At 41.8% G+C, this 20,965-nt stretch overlaps 3 protein-coding genes across 10 annotated transcripts in view; all 3 read left to right on the top strand.

Annotated features, from left to right (window-relative positions):
• The window catches only part of MTHFD2L (methylenetetrahydrofolate dehydrogenase (NADP+ dependent) 2 like), a 37,883-nt gene extending 29,563 nt beyond the window's left edge, over positions 1-8,320 (top strand). For all 3 annotated transcript variants that reach the window (XM_080409398.1, XM_080409400.1, XM_080409399.1), the window contains one exon: positions 6,797-8,320. In XM_080409398.1, coding sequence (XP_080265524.1) covers positions 6,797-6,909 — 113 coding nt within the window. In that variant the 3' untranslated portion in view covers positions 6,910-8,320. The remainder of the gene's footprint in view (positions 1-6,796) is intronic.
• On the top strand, positions 7,134-20,040 carry EPGN (epithelial mitogen). Of its 6 annotated transcripts, XR_013931735.1 has the most exons (6): positions 10,730-10,867; positions 11,362-11,475; positions 17,082-17,202; positions 17,934-18,086; positions 18,393-18,530; positions 18,939-20,040. XR_013931735.1 is itself a non-coding variant. In XM_080409893.1 (5 exons), exons 2-5 carry the CDS (start codon positions 11,388-11,390, stop codon positions 18,445-18,447), a joined length of 417 nt encoding a protein of 138 aa, XP_080266019.1. In that variant the 5' UTR covers positions 7,134-7,260; positions 11,386-11,387; the 3' UTR covers positions 18,448-20,040. The 6 variants fall into 6 exon arrangements, 5 of the variants coding, with proteins under 5 accessions (XP_080266019.1, XP_080266017.1, XP_080266018.1 ...); XM_080409893.1 differs by lacking the exon at positions 10,730-10,867 and adding an exon at positions 7,134-7,260 and having other exon boundaries at positions 11,386-11,475; positions 18,393-20,040; XM_080409891.1 differs by having other exon boundaries at positions 10,726-10,867; positions 11,386-11,475; positions 18,393-20,040.
• EREG (epiregulin) overlaps positions 17,153-20,965 on the top strand; it is a 34,190-nt gene continuing 30,377 nt past the window's right edge. The window contains exon 1 of the mRNA XM_080409939.1: positions 17,153-17,222. The gene's annotated coding sequence lies outside the window, so the exon portion shown is untranslated. The remainder of the gene's footprint in view (positions 17,223-20,965) is intronic.

Raw genomic sequence — 20,965 nt, forward strand, 5'->3', positions numbered from 1 at the left:
GGGAAGATCCAAAAAAGAGGGAGGAACTTCAACTTGGATTATGCCACTACCATTGCAAGTAGTATTTCAGTGTGCATTGCCAAAGGGAGATTGTTGTTGGTTCATTGGTATCGGTGAAAGTTTCACTAAATCACTTGACAACAACAAAAAAACCCATCCTAGTGTATACAGTTCTAAATACTAAAAAGTAAATCACCCTTGCCAAGTATTTGATTTGGCAGTTAGGAAATGGAACAAGCTAGAGTTTTCATGTAGCAAGTCCTTTTGTCCTATTCTTCCATTTAATCACTTGACTGAAGTTATGTTTAAGCCCAAGTGAAAATTATTTTTGCAGGTTAAGGCCAGGTACATAAATGGCTGGCATGACATACAGCACCTGTTTAACATTGTGTAGCCCACCAATATCTTTTGCCTCATCATCCACTTTAAGTAGAAAAATGTGGCCATGAGGAGAGCAGAGATTTAACTGGGCCATTAGAGGTGAAATTCGATTTGTAAGAAATAGATGGAAATGGCTTACTTCATCAGGTCATCTGATTGAAAATCTCCTGTAGTGAAAATGAAGTTCATTGGACGACTAGAAACTGTTTTGATTCAGCTATCATATGCTAGCAATGCTTGGATGCCATCCTATAATCTCTAGGGGGTAGGTTGGACACAAAAGTTTATTTTTATCTTTTTAACAACAAAAGCATGCCATTTCAATATTTTTTATGTTGTTAATTATTAAATGCAAATGCATGGAGGAAAAAATACCACAGACTGAGAGAATTTGATAACTGCTCAAAAAATGAGTTTTGCACATTTGAAATCTGTTCTAAAATCTGCATTTGGTTGAGTCATGTCTGCTTCTGCTGTAGGTGGCAGAGTTGCATGCAGTCACCCGCAGCCACAGACCTTGCCCTTGACAGTACTTCCCAGAGTGGGCTGAGGACTGACCGCTGGCGTATGCTGGTGTCCATGTATGCACACTTGCAAGCCAAGGAACACATTTTGGCTGTCCTTCCTTTAAAGTCCAGTAGATGAGGAGGAACGATAAGATTTAGTTTACTTAGAAAAATTTAACAGTGTCAGGCTTGTGTGTATCACTGCTACAGCTGCTATAATGGTTGGCTTGGCAGCAGTGGTGTCGGGTACCTCTGTACTTGTCAGGTTTAGCTGTTTATTTTGGGCAAAAACCCCTGACTGTGTTATGTCTTTAAACAGTATTTTGTGATTTTTCCCCTATCTCCGTATGTCCTCTTTATTTCGACACTGCAAACTGTGTCCACATCAACGAATGGCATTTTTTTGTCCAGAATGGTTACTGTGCAGTTCCAAGGTATCTTAAAAGAACAAGACAGGAAAACACAGTGCACGTGGAGATCAGCTGCAGAGTGCTGAGGTACCTAGCCTGATATTGCTAGGTTATTTTAAACAGGCTGTGCATCTCTGCATGTATAACCAGCACAGCACGTTCAGATTACCCCTATTTATGTCAAGAATTTGCCAAAACCTGTGGTCTGGGGAGGGAGCGTTTTGTAGCTTTTGGGAGCCATGAGAGGGAAGGTGAAGAGACAGGGAGAAGTGCTGGCATCTGTAGATTATTGCCAGAGTCATTTTAGTTACTTTAGGGCAGCAGGTTTCAGTCACAGAAAGGAAAACATGTTTCTGTGAACAGGGTGATGCATATGTGGGTGTACTTGGCCCTGTTCTGTAGGGCTTTTGTTGCCACAGCGATAATGCTAAGGGGCGAGGAGGGCTACAAGGACCAGGAACATGAAATAAAGCAACATCTTACGCAGAGCATTTAACTGGAACGACTTTTTTGGGTGGAGCACCACTTCCAGGAGTGACTGGTAGAGCAGGGTAGTAACATGCCAGTTGAAAAGCTGGAACTGGAAATGCACGTGAAACCAAATTGTACAGATCTCAAGTGGGATTTGCTTGAAATGTTGCCTATATTTCTTTATGATTCCTCCCGTATTTTTGACAAGCACACAGTTAATGCTGGTATTTGAGTCTTTATTGGATGCTTATATAGAGAAGAAATCCTTTATGTAAGATCTTTGTAGGTGATGTATTTGCAGTATCAGTGGAGGTTTATAAATCAGAATTGTTCACCTGACTGGTCTGTTTTGCACAGCCTAGGCAACGTAAAGAGATTCTGGGGAATGGGTGCCACCAGAAGCAGGGAGCAGTTCCCAGTACCAAATAGCAGAAGAGAGTGCCTCAGTGAATGATCGATATGGTGAGGGGTGGTAGGCTTATATTATGAATTTCCTTTAAATGAGGGATAATCACCCATAGTGAATGCAGGGAAACCAGGAAAATGCTATGCCGAATACTGGTAGGGTGGAGAATGGACCAGATTCACATACCACTTCTGGGTAGACCAAGTGTACCAAAAAGAAAGAATCAGTTGAATGAAAACCAGGGAAATGTATACTGTCCTCATCAGTTAAGAGACTAATGACTACAAGGTAATTAGACATGCTTACAGGTTTCTTGAAGTTTGCTCATGTAGCTTGAGAGATTTACCACCATGATCTTCGAATCAGATTTCTTAGTGGAAATGGCAGTCCTGCAGTTGCATCCCAGCTACGGTTTGCAGGAAGCCCAGGCTTTGTGACAGCAGTCACTTCTGAGGCTTGTTTGTTGCTGCTTTGTGTTTGTTGTGTTACCTTCCAGGCTGTAGGGTTCTCTTCAGACTATTGAATCCTTTCCAAATTATCTGTTGTGCAGCTTTTCCAAATAGTGGTCTTGAAAATACAAGGTGGATGTTCCAGCTGCTTTTGCTATAGCTTTTGTTAGTTAATTTCTCAGTTGATTTTCAAGACCTGGCATTCAATTTGCAATTAATAAAGGTCCAGCCTATGTGATCTTGTCACTGTATTGCTGTCCTGCAAAAATCAGAGGAAGCATTGCAGTTGTTATGCTCCGCTAGTGCAAGAAATAAGTAAGAATTAGCATTGGGCTGTGAGTGCCAGAAGGCCAGGCTGACTGATTGCTAACTGGTGGCAGCAAGCTGCTGGATGGCCATGTCTAGGTGTTCCTCTGCAGAAGAGTATGTCCTGCAGGGGCCTAAGTGTGTTATCTTTGGTATCTTGGATCTCTGCTGCCACTGCATATTATCACAAGGCTGCAGTGATATCCCATCCACTTGTCTGTGCTTATTAGCTGAATGCAAAGATGCTGTTGGGCATAATTTTATGCTGGATTTTTCTGCCAAAGATTCCTCTGTTGCTTGGCTTTTAGAGGTGCTGGAGGAGGAAAGAAATACGCACCATTAGAATTGTAGCAGTGGGCCATAATTCCTTGGCTTTCCTTTATACTGCTTTTAAAATAGCTGCAGCAAGAGAAACAGGAATAACACCAAGAAGAAGGAGCTATGAGAAATGGGATAGATGCTTGCTGTTTGGTATCCCACAGTGTATAGTGAGAAGAATTCCAGAACGTGTAGAGCAGAACATGGGATATCTACTGTGATTGCTGAGCACGTGATTTCACACTTATGCAGCGCTGCAGGGGTGCAGTGATCCAGAGTAGCATTACACTGTCTAATAAAGCTGTGTGGAAACAGTGCTTAGGCAGGAATTACTCTGCATCACTTAATGCAGATGCACAAGACCCAGAACTGACTTCAGGTTGAGACTTGCCCTTGGTTTGTGTGATTAACCCTATTAGGTGTCTGATGTCCTTAGCTTTAAAGGAACCTAGGAATGAAGGGCTGTTTCCAAAGCAGTGGATCCTGTTTTTCAAGGAAACAATCTACATTTCATTTCTTCTGAAGAATCAAAGGAAGATTTTAAGGTTCTACAGAAGCTGCAAAATAGCAGCTCCTCCCCCATAGGCACCTAATTTGCATACCAGCATTTTCCAGATTGGCGGAGAAATGCCTGGGAGAACAGCATGCATCTCAAGAAAGCAGAGTTGAAGCTAGGGACAAAGTTATACTAGTGCTGAGAAGCAGAAACAGGTTGTCTGAAGCAACCGACAGCACAGCACCTTGCTTGCCAGCGTGAGATCGGTCATGCTGACATGCTGTCCTCGAACTGTGCTTTGGCCTACTACACTTCACAGGGAAAGGAAGTTCTGTTTACATTTTTGAGGGCCAAGTTGTTTTTCCCCCTTTGGTCGCTGGCATTCATCTGGGAAAATTGCATTCACCGTATCTGTATTTAGTCTTACAGATGGAAACTTATCAGATGGTAGTTTCCCCAATATAGGCACCTGTTGTGCGTTTAAAAATCTGGATCGGCTTTTGTGAATAAGCTCTCCAGGTGGTTTTATGCTAACTGATACAAAATAGGTCTTCTGCCACACTGACCCACAGGGATTTCCATAATGATAGAGTATGGGTAGAGAAATTCCCAAACAACTTGTGAAAACAGTGTACTGTGTGTTTAATGCTCGGTACAGTTACTAACACTAGAGGCAATGAATGTTGTACATGATATTCATTAGAAGACTTTCCTTGGGTAAGGCATGGTCTGGCTGTGGATTGTACCTCTTTGTAGGTAAGATATGAGTAGTTTGAATAGTACCACAAAAGAAGTATGTAACGTTGCCATGGAAACAAACTTATTTCCATTTAAGATGCCTAAAATATTTTCTGTGTTAATTACTGTGTTTACTTCAGATGTGGGTACATTTCAATAATTATGACGTTAATCTGGGAATTCATAGTAACAGCGTTAACTATAAACACCAATCTCAAATGGTAGGTAGTTCCAAATAGTATAACTATTAAAAAGACAAATTATTTGTGTTTGAGAATATTAAGAATAGCTGTCATACAAGATGTTAATTTGCTTGTTACAGTTTACATTAAAAAAAAATAAACGTCTGGCATTGCAATTTGTTTTCCTTTCCAAAGATTTTAACAATATACTTGGTGGTACCAGTCCACTGAGTAATTAAAACCTTTCCAGTTGTAATCGCAGTCTTTCTTCAATGAGGCTTTATTTTCTGTTCTTCAGTTCAGGGACGTACTTGTCGTTAACTTCTGCTAATACTCTTGTTAGGTGTCTACTTTGGGGAGTTCAGACAGTGGGATTTTTCTATTTTGTTTACCCCTACTTTGAGATCTGATACATATTCTGACCAGAAAAAAATTCCCAATATCCAGCTTTTCAAATTATCTTGTGATTATTATTTTTTTTTGAGACCTTGTTATTCTCAACAGTGATGCACCACAGACATGCAAGGTGAATATGCTTAAAGCAGAAGCAAGTTATCTTGTTTGTTCCAAAATCAGGGTGCCTAGTTTTACATCCACAGCCAGGTACAGATTCTTCTCTCTAGTGACTTCAAGGGAAATGCATGTGCTTGTGTCAGAGTTATGCTTGCTCAGTTTTCTCCTGTGCCTTTTTAAAAACAATGCTTTTAAGAGTGGGGTGTGAGTTTCCAAGAAATTATTTCTAAGCAAGCAAAAAACCCTCAAACTAACAAACAAAAAACCTCTCACGGTGGCACTTGAGAAAAAAAACCTCTGTAGTAATCAGTTTAGTAACACAACATTTGGACTATTATTAGCAAACAGCTGCTCGTTACAGTTTGTCATGAGATGAGTTCCTAGCCAGTTGCACTTAATTTCTTTGCAAGTAACCTGCAGTTCCAGTTGATTGCATTTTGCACACTAGATAAGAATATAAAGTCGGAATTTATTGCTATGTTATGTTAATTTCTTGTACAAAGCGGTTAACTTGACAAGTGTTAACTTAAATGCTTTAAAAAAAATATTCATATGTATTTACCTCTTAAATATTCAAGCTGTATACTAACTCTGGCTAGTCTGACGTGGTTTGCAGTTGGAGCTAATTCAGCTGTAAAGGTTCCTTTTCTGTTTGAGATTTGGGGAAGATCTGTGTCTCTAGATCCTAGTTCAATGTGGTCATCCTAGTAACACTGTTTTTTAAAAAAAGTCTTCTCTGGAGGAGCTGAGCATTTATGACTGAAGTAGCAATGGGAGTTTTGCCACTAGAATCTATTTTTCCTTGAAGATAGCGCTCATTTTTGTTCTTTACCTGTATTGCAAAGCAGAAAAACACATCAACCAGGAAACTGTACTTTCTTCCTCTGCAGTTTTAAGTTCCCTTTTGTGATTGTAGAATGTCTTTGTTAGAACGTGCAAGCCAGAGTGGAGGAAAGACTTAACTGCTGCTGGTGCTCTGCTGTCAATTTGGTAGTTACAGCAGACTCCTGCTCTGCATGCCACTGCTCAGGAATGCATGTGGTGGGGGGGATCATCTCTTTACCTACAGAATGAGATCCCCAGCTTCTTTAGCTCTCCTGGATATGGAAGGTGTGGTATCACAGGTGGCAGTTGGGGGTGATGCAAGTTTGTGCTGCTCTCCTGGGGTTGTTCTGCCTTCATGTCACCCAGATGTTCCTGGGCCAGCTGGTCAGCTGGGTCAACAGTCAAAAACTGCCTCTTGCCAAAAAAAATAAATCGGTGGGATTACCTTTTCATCTGTCTTGACCACAGGGTACGTGAGTATGTTGTTCCCATGAGGAAAGGGCAGCCTGCTGCAGGTAAATCAGCTTGAACAGGTTGTGAAACTATGCCCCAGAACTAGCCCCTGGGTAATAATATCCCGATGGAGAAAACAACCTTGCAGCCCTGGTCCTGACCGTATTCTGTCACTACCATGGCTGTAATGATGCTTCTGCCTTAACTTTTCGCATATTTCCCAGTACTTGCCAAATTGCAGTCCTTGATGCTTATTGTCATTTAGGCATATGTGGGCAACCAAAGGGAAAAAGGGGGTTTGAAGACATTTTCAGTCAATACCTTTCTCTCTTTTTCTCTTAGAAGTGAAGAAGAAGGCTGGCTTTATCACTCCAGTGCCAGGAGGGGTAGGACCTATGACTGTCGCAATGCTTCTGAAGAACACACTCATAGTTGCTAAAAAGCTCATTTACTAGAGCAAACATGCTACCCTGGAAGAAGAATCCAAGTTGTTCTATTTATTGATACACAAAACATTTATTTTTTACTACAAAGATATTTATTTCTACATTGTATTTATTTTTTCATGTAAAGTATGCTAAACCTGATGGCTTATGAAATGTAATACTTATTGTTACCTCCAACTGACTTAATATGAGCAAAAATGATTTGAAGAATACAGCCTATGCAGATACCTTGCTGGTGGTCAGTTGTGTGCATGAAAACGAAGAACGAAGCGTGAATCACAAATATACCTATGTATCTGGGGATGGGGTGCGATTACCAAGGTCGTCTAAGCACTTGGGACCCTCAGCTTTGATCAAACGGTATAAAAACTAAGTTTCAACATGTTACATATTTTCTAAAAAAAATACAGTTTGGGTTCTGAGATCATGAAGCACTCGGTGTAGCTTGAAGTCTGGAAATATAGATATATATTTTTCTCCAAACAGTGATAGCAGCAGAAATAATTAACCTGAAAGGAATGAAAGACAGAAATCTTTGTTTCAGCTGTCAGGCAGAAATGTTGACATGACTGCAAATGTTCCACGTGTGTTTTAAAGTAGTCAAGTCAACTTGAATGCTGGTGAAATTCTGACCTTAAACATTTACAAGAGGTGTGCATAAATAAGTAGCTAGAGCTGAGGCCAGAATTATTTTATTTCCATGTCTGAATTTGTTTGACAAAATGTTTTGGTGCATAATACCCTCATCCCACAAAAAAACCAAAAACCTTAATAGGTGACTGTGCTGGATCGGACTTTAATTAGGTAGAATGTAGTTAAAACTACTATTTAAGTACATGATGAATAATGGGGGGGAGGGAGGGAAAAGAGAAAGACAAAAGCCAAAGTTTATCCCTGATATAATATTTGTGTTGGAATTTTAAGCCATTTAATTATTCTCCTACTTTCTGAAACTGCGTGAAGGGGCTTTTTTTAGTCCATGATGTAAGGCTCAGTCTTGTGAATCCTTGGCTACCATGTTTTGCTTCTTCAAGAGGACTACGTGAGATAAAATAATACAATCAGTATGTTTCTATTTGCAAAAATGTTAGTTCCAAGATGGATCTAGAATATTCTCATGCAATGTAGAAGTTGGAGTGAAGTTACTACTAAGATGCCAGTTGAACTGAGTGTGTGCACTATTGACATGAAGAGCCTACCCCAATTCCTGCTAAAGTCAGTGGGAGCTGCTTTGCACTTCTATCTTTGTGTTTTTATCTCAGTCAGAATAGCTTTGATTCGTTTTCATCAAGAGCCTTAAGTATTTGCCAGTAGACTATAGATGAATTGAAAGGAGAAGGAAACAAAAAATTGTGGCTAAATACTACTGCCGTTAAACAAAAAAAAAATGCACTTACTGTAATAAATGAAACAAGATGGAGCATTGCTTCTGTGTTGATTGTTCTTGTAATGGACTTTCTGAGAGTTCTATTTAATGCAGTGTTCACAAAAGAGGTTGACAGAGTCATTGCTAAATATAGAGTGCCCGTAGTGCAGACACTTGCTTACCTGTTTAAATTTAAGCAGAAGTATAAATATTCGGAGGATGAAGGTGCCTATGGAGATAATACGTAGACTGATCAACCCATCATTGACTAAGATGGAATAAAACTTGCACACTGTTATGTTAGTCTTGGTGAAAAAAATGTAATACAGCTTTGGAGGTTGTATTTTTTCCTTTTTTTTTTTTTTTTTTTAAGCAGCAAGTTAAGTGTGAAGCGATTGGAGGCCTTTTGCATGTTCAGTCATAACTTTTTTTCATCTGTTTACACTAATGTTCTAGATTCATGTGTTTTTTTCAATTTAACTGTAATCATATCTCCGTATTTATTTAATTTTTTTTGCAGAATAACGATTTATGGCATTTTGGCAATGTCGCTTGAGTGAGTCTGCCTATTTCATGTCCTACAAACAGTTTATTTTGCATCTTAGGCTTTTTCTCTCGGCTCTGGTGGATGGGTTTTAGCATTGCGCAAAAGCCAGTGAGATGGAGGTTTCGCTCAATGCACGCTGTTTTCAGAGCTGCCAGATGCATCTGTGAGAGAATTCTCCACTGGGAGAACATCTAGAAGGAGCATCCAGAGTTAAGGGCCTATTAGTCAACTCAAAAAGCATGCTGGTGTGCCAGACCTGGTCAATTTTGGTCCAAGCATGAACACCCTGTGGCGGACAGAGGCATGGCCTTATCCACTGAAGCCTTCTCACAGGCCTACCGCACCCAGCTGTATTGCCCAACGACAAAGCCACCTCTCGGGTTCAAGCTGGATTAAGCTCCCATTGTGTAGATGCATGTTGAAAGCAAGGCTCATGACTTAGCCCTGCTCGGGACAGATAGCAGAGGTTATCCAGGTAGGCATAAACACTCCTGTCGACCTGGGGAGTGTGCAAGCTGCACTCAATCAGCGTGCAGGCATGTAGCAATTCAGGATAGCGAAGGAAGGGAAAAGCCTTCTGGAATGCAGTCCGTGAGCAGGAGAAGGCATAATTATAATGTGCATAACTAGCTTGTGTTTTTCCCTTAACATGTGAAGTGGTTAGATTTAATCCTATGGATCACTGAGGAGAGTGCAGCGTCCAGGGAGAGCTTGAGCTGACTGGAGTTGTTAGAGCATTTATCAGAAGATTTTTGGTTTTAAAATGCAAAAATTGTGAAATGCTTCTGTTGCTTGGAGCTCACGGTTGAGAAAACGAAGGTTGTTGCTGGGGTGAAGTGTGTAGCTCTCCTTCAGTGAGTCAGGTTGTTGATGTGTGCTTAGATTATTGAACAGGGCCTCTCCGATGATCTGCTGTAGTATGTTTGGCTACGTAAATACCCTTCAGTGAGACCAGTCCTACTTGTTCCAAGCTGCCTGTGACCGAGGAAGCTGGACAGCGTTTGGGGCTGTGGAGAGTGGTTTAATATAGGAAATGTGTATGATGGATACGTCTTCAAGACCTTCAAGCACCTTATGTAAAAAGTATGATTGTTCTTATGTAGCCACTTCGGAAAGGTAGAGGTGGGCTCTTATGGTGGTATAGTGGCGGGAGTCATGAAGGGATCACCTAATGTAGGAAGCAACAGTTTACCTGCTCTTTCAGTCTGTGTTTTCTCGACCCCCGTGCTTTGCCAGCTTTTAACTGCACGAGCATGCATAGCACCAGCCAGCAGTCCAGGCCTTGCATGGGGCTGGTGGCCTGCCTTGCTTCATAGCGTTGTGCACTCGGGAAGGCTGAATGAGAAGTGATTAGCATGCCCCTCGGGCTCACCAGAGCCTGTGATCAAAGGCTTCTTGCTGGCAGTCACTGATGGTGAATATCATGCATTATCGTTTTGTCTGATCACTTCCTAATCTTGGCACTAGCTGTTCTCGCAGTTCCTCTTCTGGATGGCAAGGAGCTGAGGTACAGGGAGGGCCAAGGAAAGAGAAACAAAGCAGGAGCTGGTCTCTTGGCCTTGAGTTCCAGAGTAGCGTCCTGAATGCTGACTATCCTCCTAGGAGCAATGCAAGACCTGTGTTGCTAAGGGAAAGAAAGATCACGTTCTGCACAACACGTCATTTTTCATTCTGCTCACCTCTGTTTTGCTGTATTTCGTTGATCTGCTCTGGCAGATACCAGGTCTCTCTTTAAAACTGTGTCTTTGCATGCACAATTATGCCCACAGGTAATAGGAAACCAGGGTTTCAAAAGAAAACCTGATCCCATTGCTAGATAATAACAGTTTCCTAAATAAATGTGTGGTTGCCCCAGGGGCTGAGGTTGTTGCCAGATGCACCTTTTTTTGATTGGTGAGAGCAGCAGATGACGCTTCGTGGCATATAAGTGCAAGAGAAAACACGGGAGCACAGATAAGCAGAGCAAGTGAGCCACCTGGAAAGAAGAGTTGGGAAGGTGTTAAAGCAGCTGCTTGCCATGGCATTTGGAATGCTAATCTATATTTTGCTGAAAGGTAGGTTTGGAGGAGGCTTTTCAATGTCGTAAGATACAAGGCTTTGTTGAACAATAGTTCACTCTTTCTGAAATCAGCAGTAGGGGTGGGAAGCATGCAGAGACATTGCGAAGCAGAATTACTTTAGCAATTTTAAACCTGCATGAGATTTTAACTGATAGGGTATAATTTAGACTCTCTGAAAAGAAGCTATTAGACCGGTAAATAGGTGTGACATTGTAGTATATTACAGGTATCTGTGTCGTAAATTGCATAAGATAATAGAACGGAGAACAGAACAGAGAATGGAATGGATATGTATTTTGGAAATTTGCAAACAATAGTTTGTTTCCCCATAATCATAAGTATGCTGTGGCAAAAGGAAGTTTAGGGCAAGAATGTTTTAAATGAACTGTTACTATATTGCTGCATCGTATCGGAATTATATTAAGTGGGTACATGCTTTTCTGTTTGAAGTGAACGTTGAATAGATATACTGAGTTTTTCTGTTACAGTAAGCATCTGTTTGCATTACACAGCAATGGGGGCACTGAGTGAAGAGTCAGCTATTACTGTTTCATCCCTCAGCACAGACTTATGGAATAATTGGACAAAAAACAACACAGAAGGTAATAATTTTCTGTTCTCTTTGTCTGTATTAAATCTGTCACTTAAAAAAAAGAAAAAGAAGAAACACTAAACAACACCAAAAAACCATTCCAAACAAAGCAAAAAAAAAAAACCAACAAAATCTGTTATGATGATAGCTGTTGTAATGCCTCTGTCACTTGGACACTGTTGAATTTTGTGTATGTTTTTGTGTGAGATGAACTGCTTTCTTCATGGAGCCTTAAAAACTTCTGTGAAGTAATAGCTGCCACTCAGCTGGGGTAGGCTCAGCATGTATCAGCTAAAGGATCATTTATCCAAAGTCAGTTGTAATTTGAAGAAGATATTTTAAGGCTAATTGGGATAGGTGATCTGTGTTTCTGATGGCCATTTCTGCTATTTTTAACTAATGCTTGGTTTCTAGTTGTCTGCAGTGTGAATCTTTATGCACACAAGTAAGAATGCAGCAAGCGTAACTTCAAGTGATGCCTCTCATTACTGTTACTCAGTAGTTTCTTTCTTTGTTGCAGTTTTGCTTTTGGCTATCGCAGCTTCCACATTCCTCTTCAGAGTGCTAGCTCTCTCTTTTCTTTCTTTTTCTCTTCTGACTGAAATGTGAACTCAAGCTATTTACCTGCCAACATCTGACACCAGAGCGCTGTGTTTATCCTGCAAGCTGCATTCTTGATGTTACTTCAGGTCCTAATGATGTCATTACTTTTGGAGAACTGTGCGATCTGGAACTGAGGTTTTGGCAGGTCAGTAAAGGAGGAAAGGATTTTAACTGTGATACTTATTAATGTCTTTGTACTTTAAAAAGAGCAAACATGCATACAAATCATCTTCTGTTAATTGTAAGTCATCACAGGATGTCTTGCAAGCTTTTTTTACTAGGTCCATAAGCTATTTTTCTCATAACAAGTCAAACTGTTCTTTTTTTCTGTCTGTCTTGTCATAGTGGTACAGTTTTATAGATACATATATATATGTTCATCCATACATATACTATATGTGGGTTTCATATATATGTATGTAAAATACATATATGCACGTGTATGTGAAGTCAAAACGTTGATTTTTGACAACAGTAGTTTGATTTTTATCAGTGCAGCACTGAGGTCTGGTTTAGTGGATTTGCCTGTGATGCTATTTTCCAGCGTTGCATACAACAAACAGGAGTATAATAAAGTAGAAATATTTTGTGACTCATTAAGAATCCTGTCTGTATTATTTCTAGAAGGCAGGAGTTAAGAGTTAATGTTTTAGCAAATAAGAGGCTTATTTACAGTGACACAGCTGTGTCTAATTGTCCCATACACCTTTATGCTAGCTGTGGCTGTGCAAGTCAACTAAGTGCCAGCACTTTTAGTTGAGAGTGTGTTCCCCTCAAAGGTGGAAGCAAATTCACAAACATACAAGCACACGTTTACACAGGTAGTTAAAAGGAGTTCGGTAGACTTTCTACAAAGCCACTGATAGTTAAAAACAGGATTTCCAGAAAGGAGGTTGAAAAGAAATACTTAGAGTCACCAAAGAAACTGGCTGAATCTCTCTGAAGTTTTCTTGTCATTCCTAGTCCTGTGCAAGTTAAGTTTATGGTAAGATTTATGACCAAAGTTTAGTAATACCGGATCCTGAGAAAATGAACTCCTGGTTAGGTATCACTGGAGGAACTGGCAGTTTCTTGTGGGAATGCAAGTCCTCTGGGGACTAAGGTGCAGTTTGTGGAAAACCATTAATTTCTGCTCAGTCTGCTTGCTTTCTGTTTAGAAGATCATGTTCTATCCCCTTACTCTGTTACACAGGCTTTACTTGTCACCAGCGCTGGGGCTGGGAAACATTACAGCTGGTGATCAGCCAGGGGAGAAAAATCTGGTAATGGAGAGGATGCCTGGCTGGAGCAGACGCAGCAGGGATAACTTCTGACACTGTTTGGGCTGAAGAGGGGAGCCTTCGTAGCAAGACGGGCAGCTAGGAGTAGGGAAGAGCTTGGTTCTGCTGTGGGGTAAAACTGAGATCCTTTCATTGCCATGAGCAGTTCTTCTGTGCAGCCTGTAAGGGAGGCCCTGAACCTGGGGCAGACCCCTTCCCTCCCTCCCCATTCCGACTCTTCCATTCCTCTGCGACACGCCATACTTGAAGGCTGAGCTGTTGTGGTCTTAGCGGCTGATTCTTTTTGTTGCCAGTCTGTCAGTTTTGGCATGCCCAGGCTTCCAAGTACCTGTAGTTTTCGTTTCATGTCCGATCTTGCCAAGTGTATCTGTTCAAATGACTCAGTTGCAGGCAACTGTCAAGTGCTTACACAGCATGCTTTTCTTTCCTCACGTGACATGAAAGGGCACATGGATGTGTTTATTCAACAGCTTATTTAGTATCTAGGTGGATAATACGATATGAATTAGCATAATGCTCTGGGATGGGTTAGAAAAGCATTCTTTTTGTTTTCAAGATTCATCATTCTTTTGGAGGTAATTTTTACTTTTGCAATGTCAAAATAATTAGTGCTTAGAATTTTTGTGTGTAGGCTTAAGATCTGATCTTGCAACCCATAACGGACAAAGCTCTTGCTCCTGACAGCGAGGGAGGAATGCGTTGTTTGTTTGTCACCCCCATGGCAAGCTGTTTGCCTCACGCTTTCTAGGCAGGCCTCTGCTCCAGGCTGACCTTTGTTCCTAATGACAGTACTAACTTTCACGGCTCTCGGCTCTCGGTGGAAGAGGTTTTGTGTACCTGCACCAAGCGAGGTTTCTTCCAGACGTTGGAAGATGGAAGGCTGCCACCTCTCGGCAGCGGTTGGGGAAATTGAGAGGGATGTTCTGGCTCTGGGGGTTGGTCTGGTGGAAGTTGGAGTAGAGGTGGCTGGGTATTTCATGCCTCTGGCATGTATATTTGTACCTTCCTTATTGATTTCTGTGTCGTGTTCTGTCCCCCCTCAGCCCTGTAAGGTAAAGAAAGATACAAGTGAAATACTAAACCTGTGCAGCAGACATTTTCTCAGGGCCTGGTGGAAGGGTAGTGCTTTGGGCAGCAGGGAGTGCACATTAAAGGGTTCTGTTGAGTGGTTATGTTTAGTGATTTTTATAGTTCGCTCTTCAGCCCCCTTTGTGCTGAAATGATGATTCAAACCAGCTGGTGCCTAAGTGTGTGAGGAGAGTCACAAGGGAATATGCTGTTGCCTATTTGTTTGAAACTTTTCCGTGCAGAGCTTCAGTAGCTGCTCTGCAGGTACATTAGGCCTAAGTGAAAATGGGCTTTTCCAACTCTCCTGTGTCCCGGATTTCCTTGGCAGCTGTGTTTACCACGTGCCTTTTTTTTTTTTTTTTTCCCCACTCTGCTTTGCCCAGCAGTGAGCAGTGTACAGTCCTCCTGTGCAGAAAATGGTATCATCAATCTCTTGTCACAAAACTGTCTTTTCTTCTGGAAATCTGTCCATCTTCTCATCCTTACATCTGTTCCTCCAAGGCCTGCTCCTGTGGTGACTGTGCTCTTGGCCAGAGCTTGTCAGCAGCGTTCCCAGAGGCAGCCAGAGAAGAGCCAAAGTTTGATGCTAGAGCTCGTGTGTAGCCAGCACAGACTTCTTCCCTTGCGGAGTGTGTGGTTCAAGGCTGTGGGTGTGCGTGCCCTACACAGTGCTTTTCTATAGCAGAGACATCATTCTGGTGTCAGTATGGGGACAGCCTAGCTGTGGTAGCATAGAGCTCCCTGCTGGGGGATGCTGCAAATCTGCTCTGTGAGCTGCTTCAGGTACTTCCCTGGTAGTGTGTGATGGTTAGGGCCTCCGTGCATCCGTCGGTATGTATGTAGTGTCACTTGATGCCAGGCCGGAACCGTGGACTTGGTTTATAGTTTCTACTAGCTTTAGGTCTGCCATCCCCATGGTGCAAAGAGAATTTTTCCTTACGAGAATGTAAAAGATGTCCTTTTCTTAGCCTAGAGAAGTTCGTATTAAAGCGAGACGTCTTTTTTTCCACCACGGTAGCTTTTCCCAAGAAACTGTAGTAAAACGTGTCCAACAAGCAGACTTGAGTTGTTACTTGTTCTCCCTAAGTCTCTTAATGAGCTGAAAGTCAGATTACTCTCTCAGGTTTTAGAGGGCATGGTTTTCAAAGTAGCGTTGTTTAATCTGAGTAAGTGATAACATCATGACTGTTAGGTGTCCAAACCACGATTCACAGCTGAAGTTGTGAATTGCTGTAATGTGCAGGCATAGAGTAGAGCAGCTGTTTACCATCACTTGTCATCTCTGTGATGAAGCTACATAAAGGAAGAAGGAAAAAATTGCTTAGTTAAGTGCATAGGAGGGATGCCTCCCATCAAATGACTCGGGCTGGAATTTGGTCAGGAGTCTAGGGGCTTGGTGGTGTTACTGCTGAAAAATGTGTTGTGGGATCTTCAGGTGCCCACAGGATGGCTAGAGGTTTACGTCTATGCCAATGGTTCCATCAGTGTAATATGTCCAGACCTTGATTCAGCACCTAGTCAGAAAGGAAGGTTTCTGCATGTTGTACCACTGTTTAGTCACTCTGAGCAGACCTTGTCGCCTTCCTGCATGATAATGTTGTTCTTGTGGTTATAACTGAAAGCTGGTGTTGACATGCGCTTGATTAGGAAATCACCTTCAGCCATCAGTAAAACAGTCCCTTGAAATAGTAAGACATTGCTTGGACACCCCACCCCACCAGCAATTTCTGTAACTGGGTAGAGAGACTAGTTCAAACAGATACTTGCTTTGACGGTAAAGCTTTCTCTTTGCTTGCCGCACCCCTGCTCTTGTGTTACAGATTCATCCCGGCCTCTGCACTCCTACACAGTGAGGGTACCTCGCTCCTGGGCTCAGGTGCTCTTCTATCAGTATGTAACTTTGATATCAGATCCCCAGGAACAGTTTTGACTACTTCTTTATTCCCATTTGAGCCACTGTGGTTGGGAATAAGGTAGTCATTTTGTGTGTTTTCAAAGCAGAAACATGCTTCCTGACCTGGATGCATATAATTTCGCAGAAGTTCAGAAACCTTACAATCGTGGACCATGCTTTTGCATGGGAACACCATCCAGGCAGTTTTGGGTGCTGACAAGCATAATTAGGTGCTCTGCTACCATGAGACCATGCAGAGCGGATGGAGAGAGCAATCTCACCATGCATCACTGACTCATAGCTGCAGAGCTGGCAGGTGGGAGTGTTAGAAATGCAATATTTTGTCTTGTGATGGGGAAAGGAAAAACGGAAGTAACTAATAATTTGAATTCTGACTGTGAAGCATACGAAGAATAATTCGATGCTCTCATTGTGTCCTAAACCCTTGATATTCCTGGGATGTTTTTTCTGATTGGATTGCAGGTTGAATAGTGCTGATGTTACTCTGGATGAATCTCCCATAATCATTTTTACACATGCTTCTCAAGAGCAAGTAATTTATTTATAGTTTATTCTTTCTCTAAAGCTATGCTAGAATGTCTTAGAAGCTTGCTCTGCTCAGCAATGTTTGAATCTGCTTGCAAGACATCACAGTAAATCTATGTATTAAGTGTCTTATGCAGGCAATGTCCTTTCAACTTGAGTTGTGAAAATATATTCAAATGATTATTTTTTCCCCTGAATATAACATTACTTTTTCCTTTTTCACAGTAGACTACACAGAGCAGCCAAAGCTCTTGAAGCTTATGCAGACGTGTCTTGAAGAACATCACAGCTATTGTATCAATGGGCTCTGTGCTTTCCACAACGAACTGAGGAAACCCATATGCAAGTAAAGAATACTGCTTATAAGTATCCTTTTTAGAAAAACAACAGGAGCCTTGTTTCTTTGTTTGCCTTATTACTATGTAATGTGACTAATTTTCAGCAGAGTGTAGCTTTTGGGTGCCAGTCAGGTTTAGTTTGGCGCAGGCTTGGGTGCTGTGGTGCCTTGGAACTGTTAAGGAGGCAGTAGTGCTGCGCTAGTGTAATACTAAGGAAGGGAGAGGGAAGATTCACAGCTTTGTCACTCACTGCTGTGATGGCATCTTAAATTACAACCAGCGCTAGAGTAAGTAGTAGAGGAATAAGTAGATTTGCACAGTGGGCACAATGAAGGGGGCAGGATCTTCCAAGATGTCGGCTGCAGCTCCCTTATCCCATGACGGCTTAAACACCCATCAGGACTACAGGGTCCATCCTGGGCAGCTTTGGCCTTTTGAAACATGATAGCGGCTGAAGATCGGCAGAGCACAATGCTCTTTGTCCACACCCTCCGTGATGAGGGTATGTTTTTAGACTGCGTTTGCTGCTGTGACTGCAGTACTTGAGCTAGCTTTAAACTAGATAGACTGGGGCAACTGGTAGTCTTGCTGAAGAGGCTCTGACTGAGCACCAGATTCAGCCCATCTTCATTTAGGTCTGATCCACATTGTTTAGAACTGATGAAAACTAACATGTTTCTGAAATACAAAGCATAAGAAGTTATGAATAATTTTTGCATGGTGTATATTTATTTTGTAGGTGCCTTGCAGGTTATAATGGAGAGAGGTGTGAACATTTAACACTAAATTCGTATGCACATAATTCTTACGAACGCTACATTGCTGTGGGAATTGGTGTAGGAATACTGACAAGTGGGATACTTGCTATCATCTACTGCTACGTAAGAAAGAGGTATGGGAGATAGGTAACCTTCTGATTACATTCATCTGAATTACAGTGGGCAGGAAGAAACAGTGTGCAGAGTTTTGAGGGTACTGGGAGTGTGTTCTTGCTTGTTATTGATCTGCAGTGCGATCTTAAAGGAGCTGATGCTACCTCTGCTTTCTGATCTGCCATTTGGATCAAATGGTGCAATTGTCTGAAACGTGGGTTTCATTGGGGCTGCCTAATGAGTTAGGCAATTAGATGTAGGTTCTGTTCAAACTGCTGGGATTTTAGATTTGTCTGATAAAAATCATATGATGTTGTCCGTTTTAGATGCAGGAAATTGAAATCACCCTACAAAGTCTGCATGGGCGAGACAGCGTTGTGAAGGTCTGGCATTGGGACACTTACCAATTTGCCTGTAAAGGAGAGGAAGTTGTGCTGGGAAGGCCACCCCGCGCCATCTGGCAGGTATCCCAGCCTCACTGATGAGAGGAAATAAAGGGAATGACAGAGCGAGTACATAAAAGGAACTCCTGCAGAACTGACGGGCTCCGTTCACTTTTGAAGAAAGACTTCCCCTTTTTAGTAAAGGTTGCTAGATGAGCAGGTCTGAACAGCTAAGGATACTTGCAGCCCTTTCAGCGCTTTCCTATGGTTGGCATTTGCTGAGGGGAGTTGTTTTTAGCTGTTTCCAGTCATTTCAAGCCCTAGTACAGTGTTCTGCTCTGGTCTTTTCTGTTTTGGTTGTTGGGGTTTTTTTTCTGTTTTTTTTTCCTTCTTTTTCCTCCTCTGGAGGAAAATCACAACCTGTCTCACAATGGAGTTGTATTCTAAACATCATGTGCTGACAAGAAACCATTTGGGTTCTGATTTCAGTGTCTGCTGCCTCTGTGTGTGGATAAACAGCCCTCTTCCATCACAGCAGTTACCTTCAGTGTGCTAAGCAAAGCTTAGGCTTCTTTTCATGAAATGCTTTGGCTTGAGGAAAATGGATGGTTCTCAAAAGCTTACTTAAACCTAGGAATAGAGAGTAAGCAATTCCTGGAAAATCAGATAATAACACCTCTGAGCATGGCAAGTTCTTACTATTTTCGTAAGCAAAGGAATCTGGCATCTTGCTCAAAATGGATTATTGAGTGTGCTCATGACAAAGAACTCTACTCTTCCCTAATATCATATAGCAGCTCATCAGCTTCATGGAACTTCAGGCAGAACATAACCTTGCTGCACCGTGGTTTCAGCACAAGACTTCGGTTGCTAGAGAAGCTGAAATTTTGTTACAAAACTCCAGGAAAGCTTTGCCCAGAAAAGACTCTTTTCATTCTGTTTTCAGATTATGTGCATGATGTGACGGCTCAAATGAGAAAAAAAGTGAATGTAGGGATTTCATTCCACCCAGGATGAACAAATTACGTCCTAGATGCTTGGTTTTCTTCATCTTGTCTATGAAGAATCACAAAGGTCAAAAACTTTTGTTCAAGGAAAAGAGAATAAAATTGGTTCTGAAGACAATGGCACTAACTGTGACTTCTCATGGACAGGTGGAGTGTTTGCCAGTGCTGATGAGACTGGAGATGGCTCCGAGAATTTCATGTCAGCTGTTGCATGTTGTAGACACATCTGCTGTGCTGTGTCATCTATGAGAGAAAATGTCAGTTAGGTACTTTGCAATTTTATGGGATGATATAGGCTCCTAAATTTAGGTGCCCTGCCAGAAAGTTCAATTTCTTTGTTATGCGAGTTAACTTTCACTACAGGATGCATGTTATTTGCTTTGAAAAACCTGTGTATTTGTGAGACTACAGTGGTAATGCTGAAATATATATGAAAGACTGGGTTTTGAAAAGTTAAATGTACATTTGGCACTTGAGTGGTCTGAAGTTCAGTGGGCTTCTCACACAGGGGGATCCTGATCAGTAGCTGAGTCATCTTGGCTCTCCCTTTGATATCAATAAATAAAACAACACATCACACGCTGGTTGGTTGGAGTCCCCGTGCAACAGACTGGAGCAAGGAGCAAGTGGCACATGTATACACAGAAAGGATTATTGCTGAGGAGATGGATGGAGAAAGCTCTTTGATTACACATGAGTGTTTTGTAAGAGGCACTGAGCTAATTTTCCAACTCTCAGCCTTTTTGTTTTCTTCATCTCAAGTTAAATCTTCAGATTGCTGTATCGTTTGCTCCTTTCCATTCTTCTGACCTTTCCTTAGCATCCACTGAGAGACAACTTCTGTTCTTCACGATTTTCAAGTCAGCTTTTGGTAGTTGCCTTAACTATTTTCTGTCACACGTATGTAGTGAGAGTGCAATTAGATGTCAGTTACAATCTGTGCATCTGCACACAGACAGCCAAAAAACACCTTTCACCCCTCGCACATGCTGGACAGACTGAATGGGAATCTTTATTAGAAACGTGCATGTCATCAGGAAAACACAGGTGAGAGATCTTTCTCATCAGTCTCAGAGAACATCTTAGAGCTAGGTAGGCCAAAGGTTGGAAAGCCTCAAAGCTTTTGCCAAGTGAATGAATTTCCTTCTCTGCAGTGAGTTGTCTCTTCCTGCACACACGTTGCAAGTGTTGTATTCACTTACAGAGGATCAGCCCTTCTGCAACACAGAGGCTGTGTCTTGGGGCAGACGCGCACAGTAAACACAACTTGCTCAGGGTGTACATGCAGTTGTTACAAGACATTTGAGGGCAGGAGTTTGAACAACTGGACTTTTCACTTGTCCAACAAAGCTCTTGGGGAGAGTTGTGTTTTCATTTGGTTTTAACCATTTGCATGTCCTCTTACTGACTTTGACACCCTTTATAAAGCAGTGGTTAAGCAGGTGCCTTGCAGGGTCTGCAAGTGCTTCTTCAAAAGCATTTACTCATTGCAGTGAGACATTCATACCT

This window comes from Falco punctatus (genome assembly GCF_963210335.1).
Source record: "Falco punctatus genome assembly, chromosome: 1".
Taxonomy (NCBI): Eukaryota; Metazoa; Chordata; class Aves; order Falconiformes; family Falconidae; genus Falco; species Falco punctatus.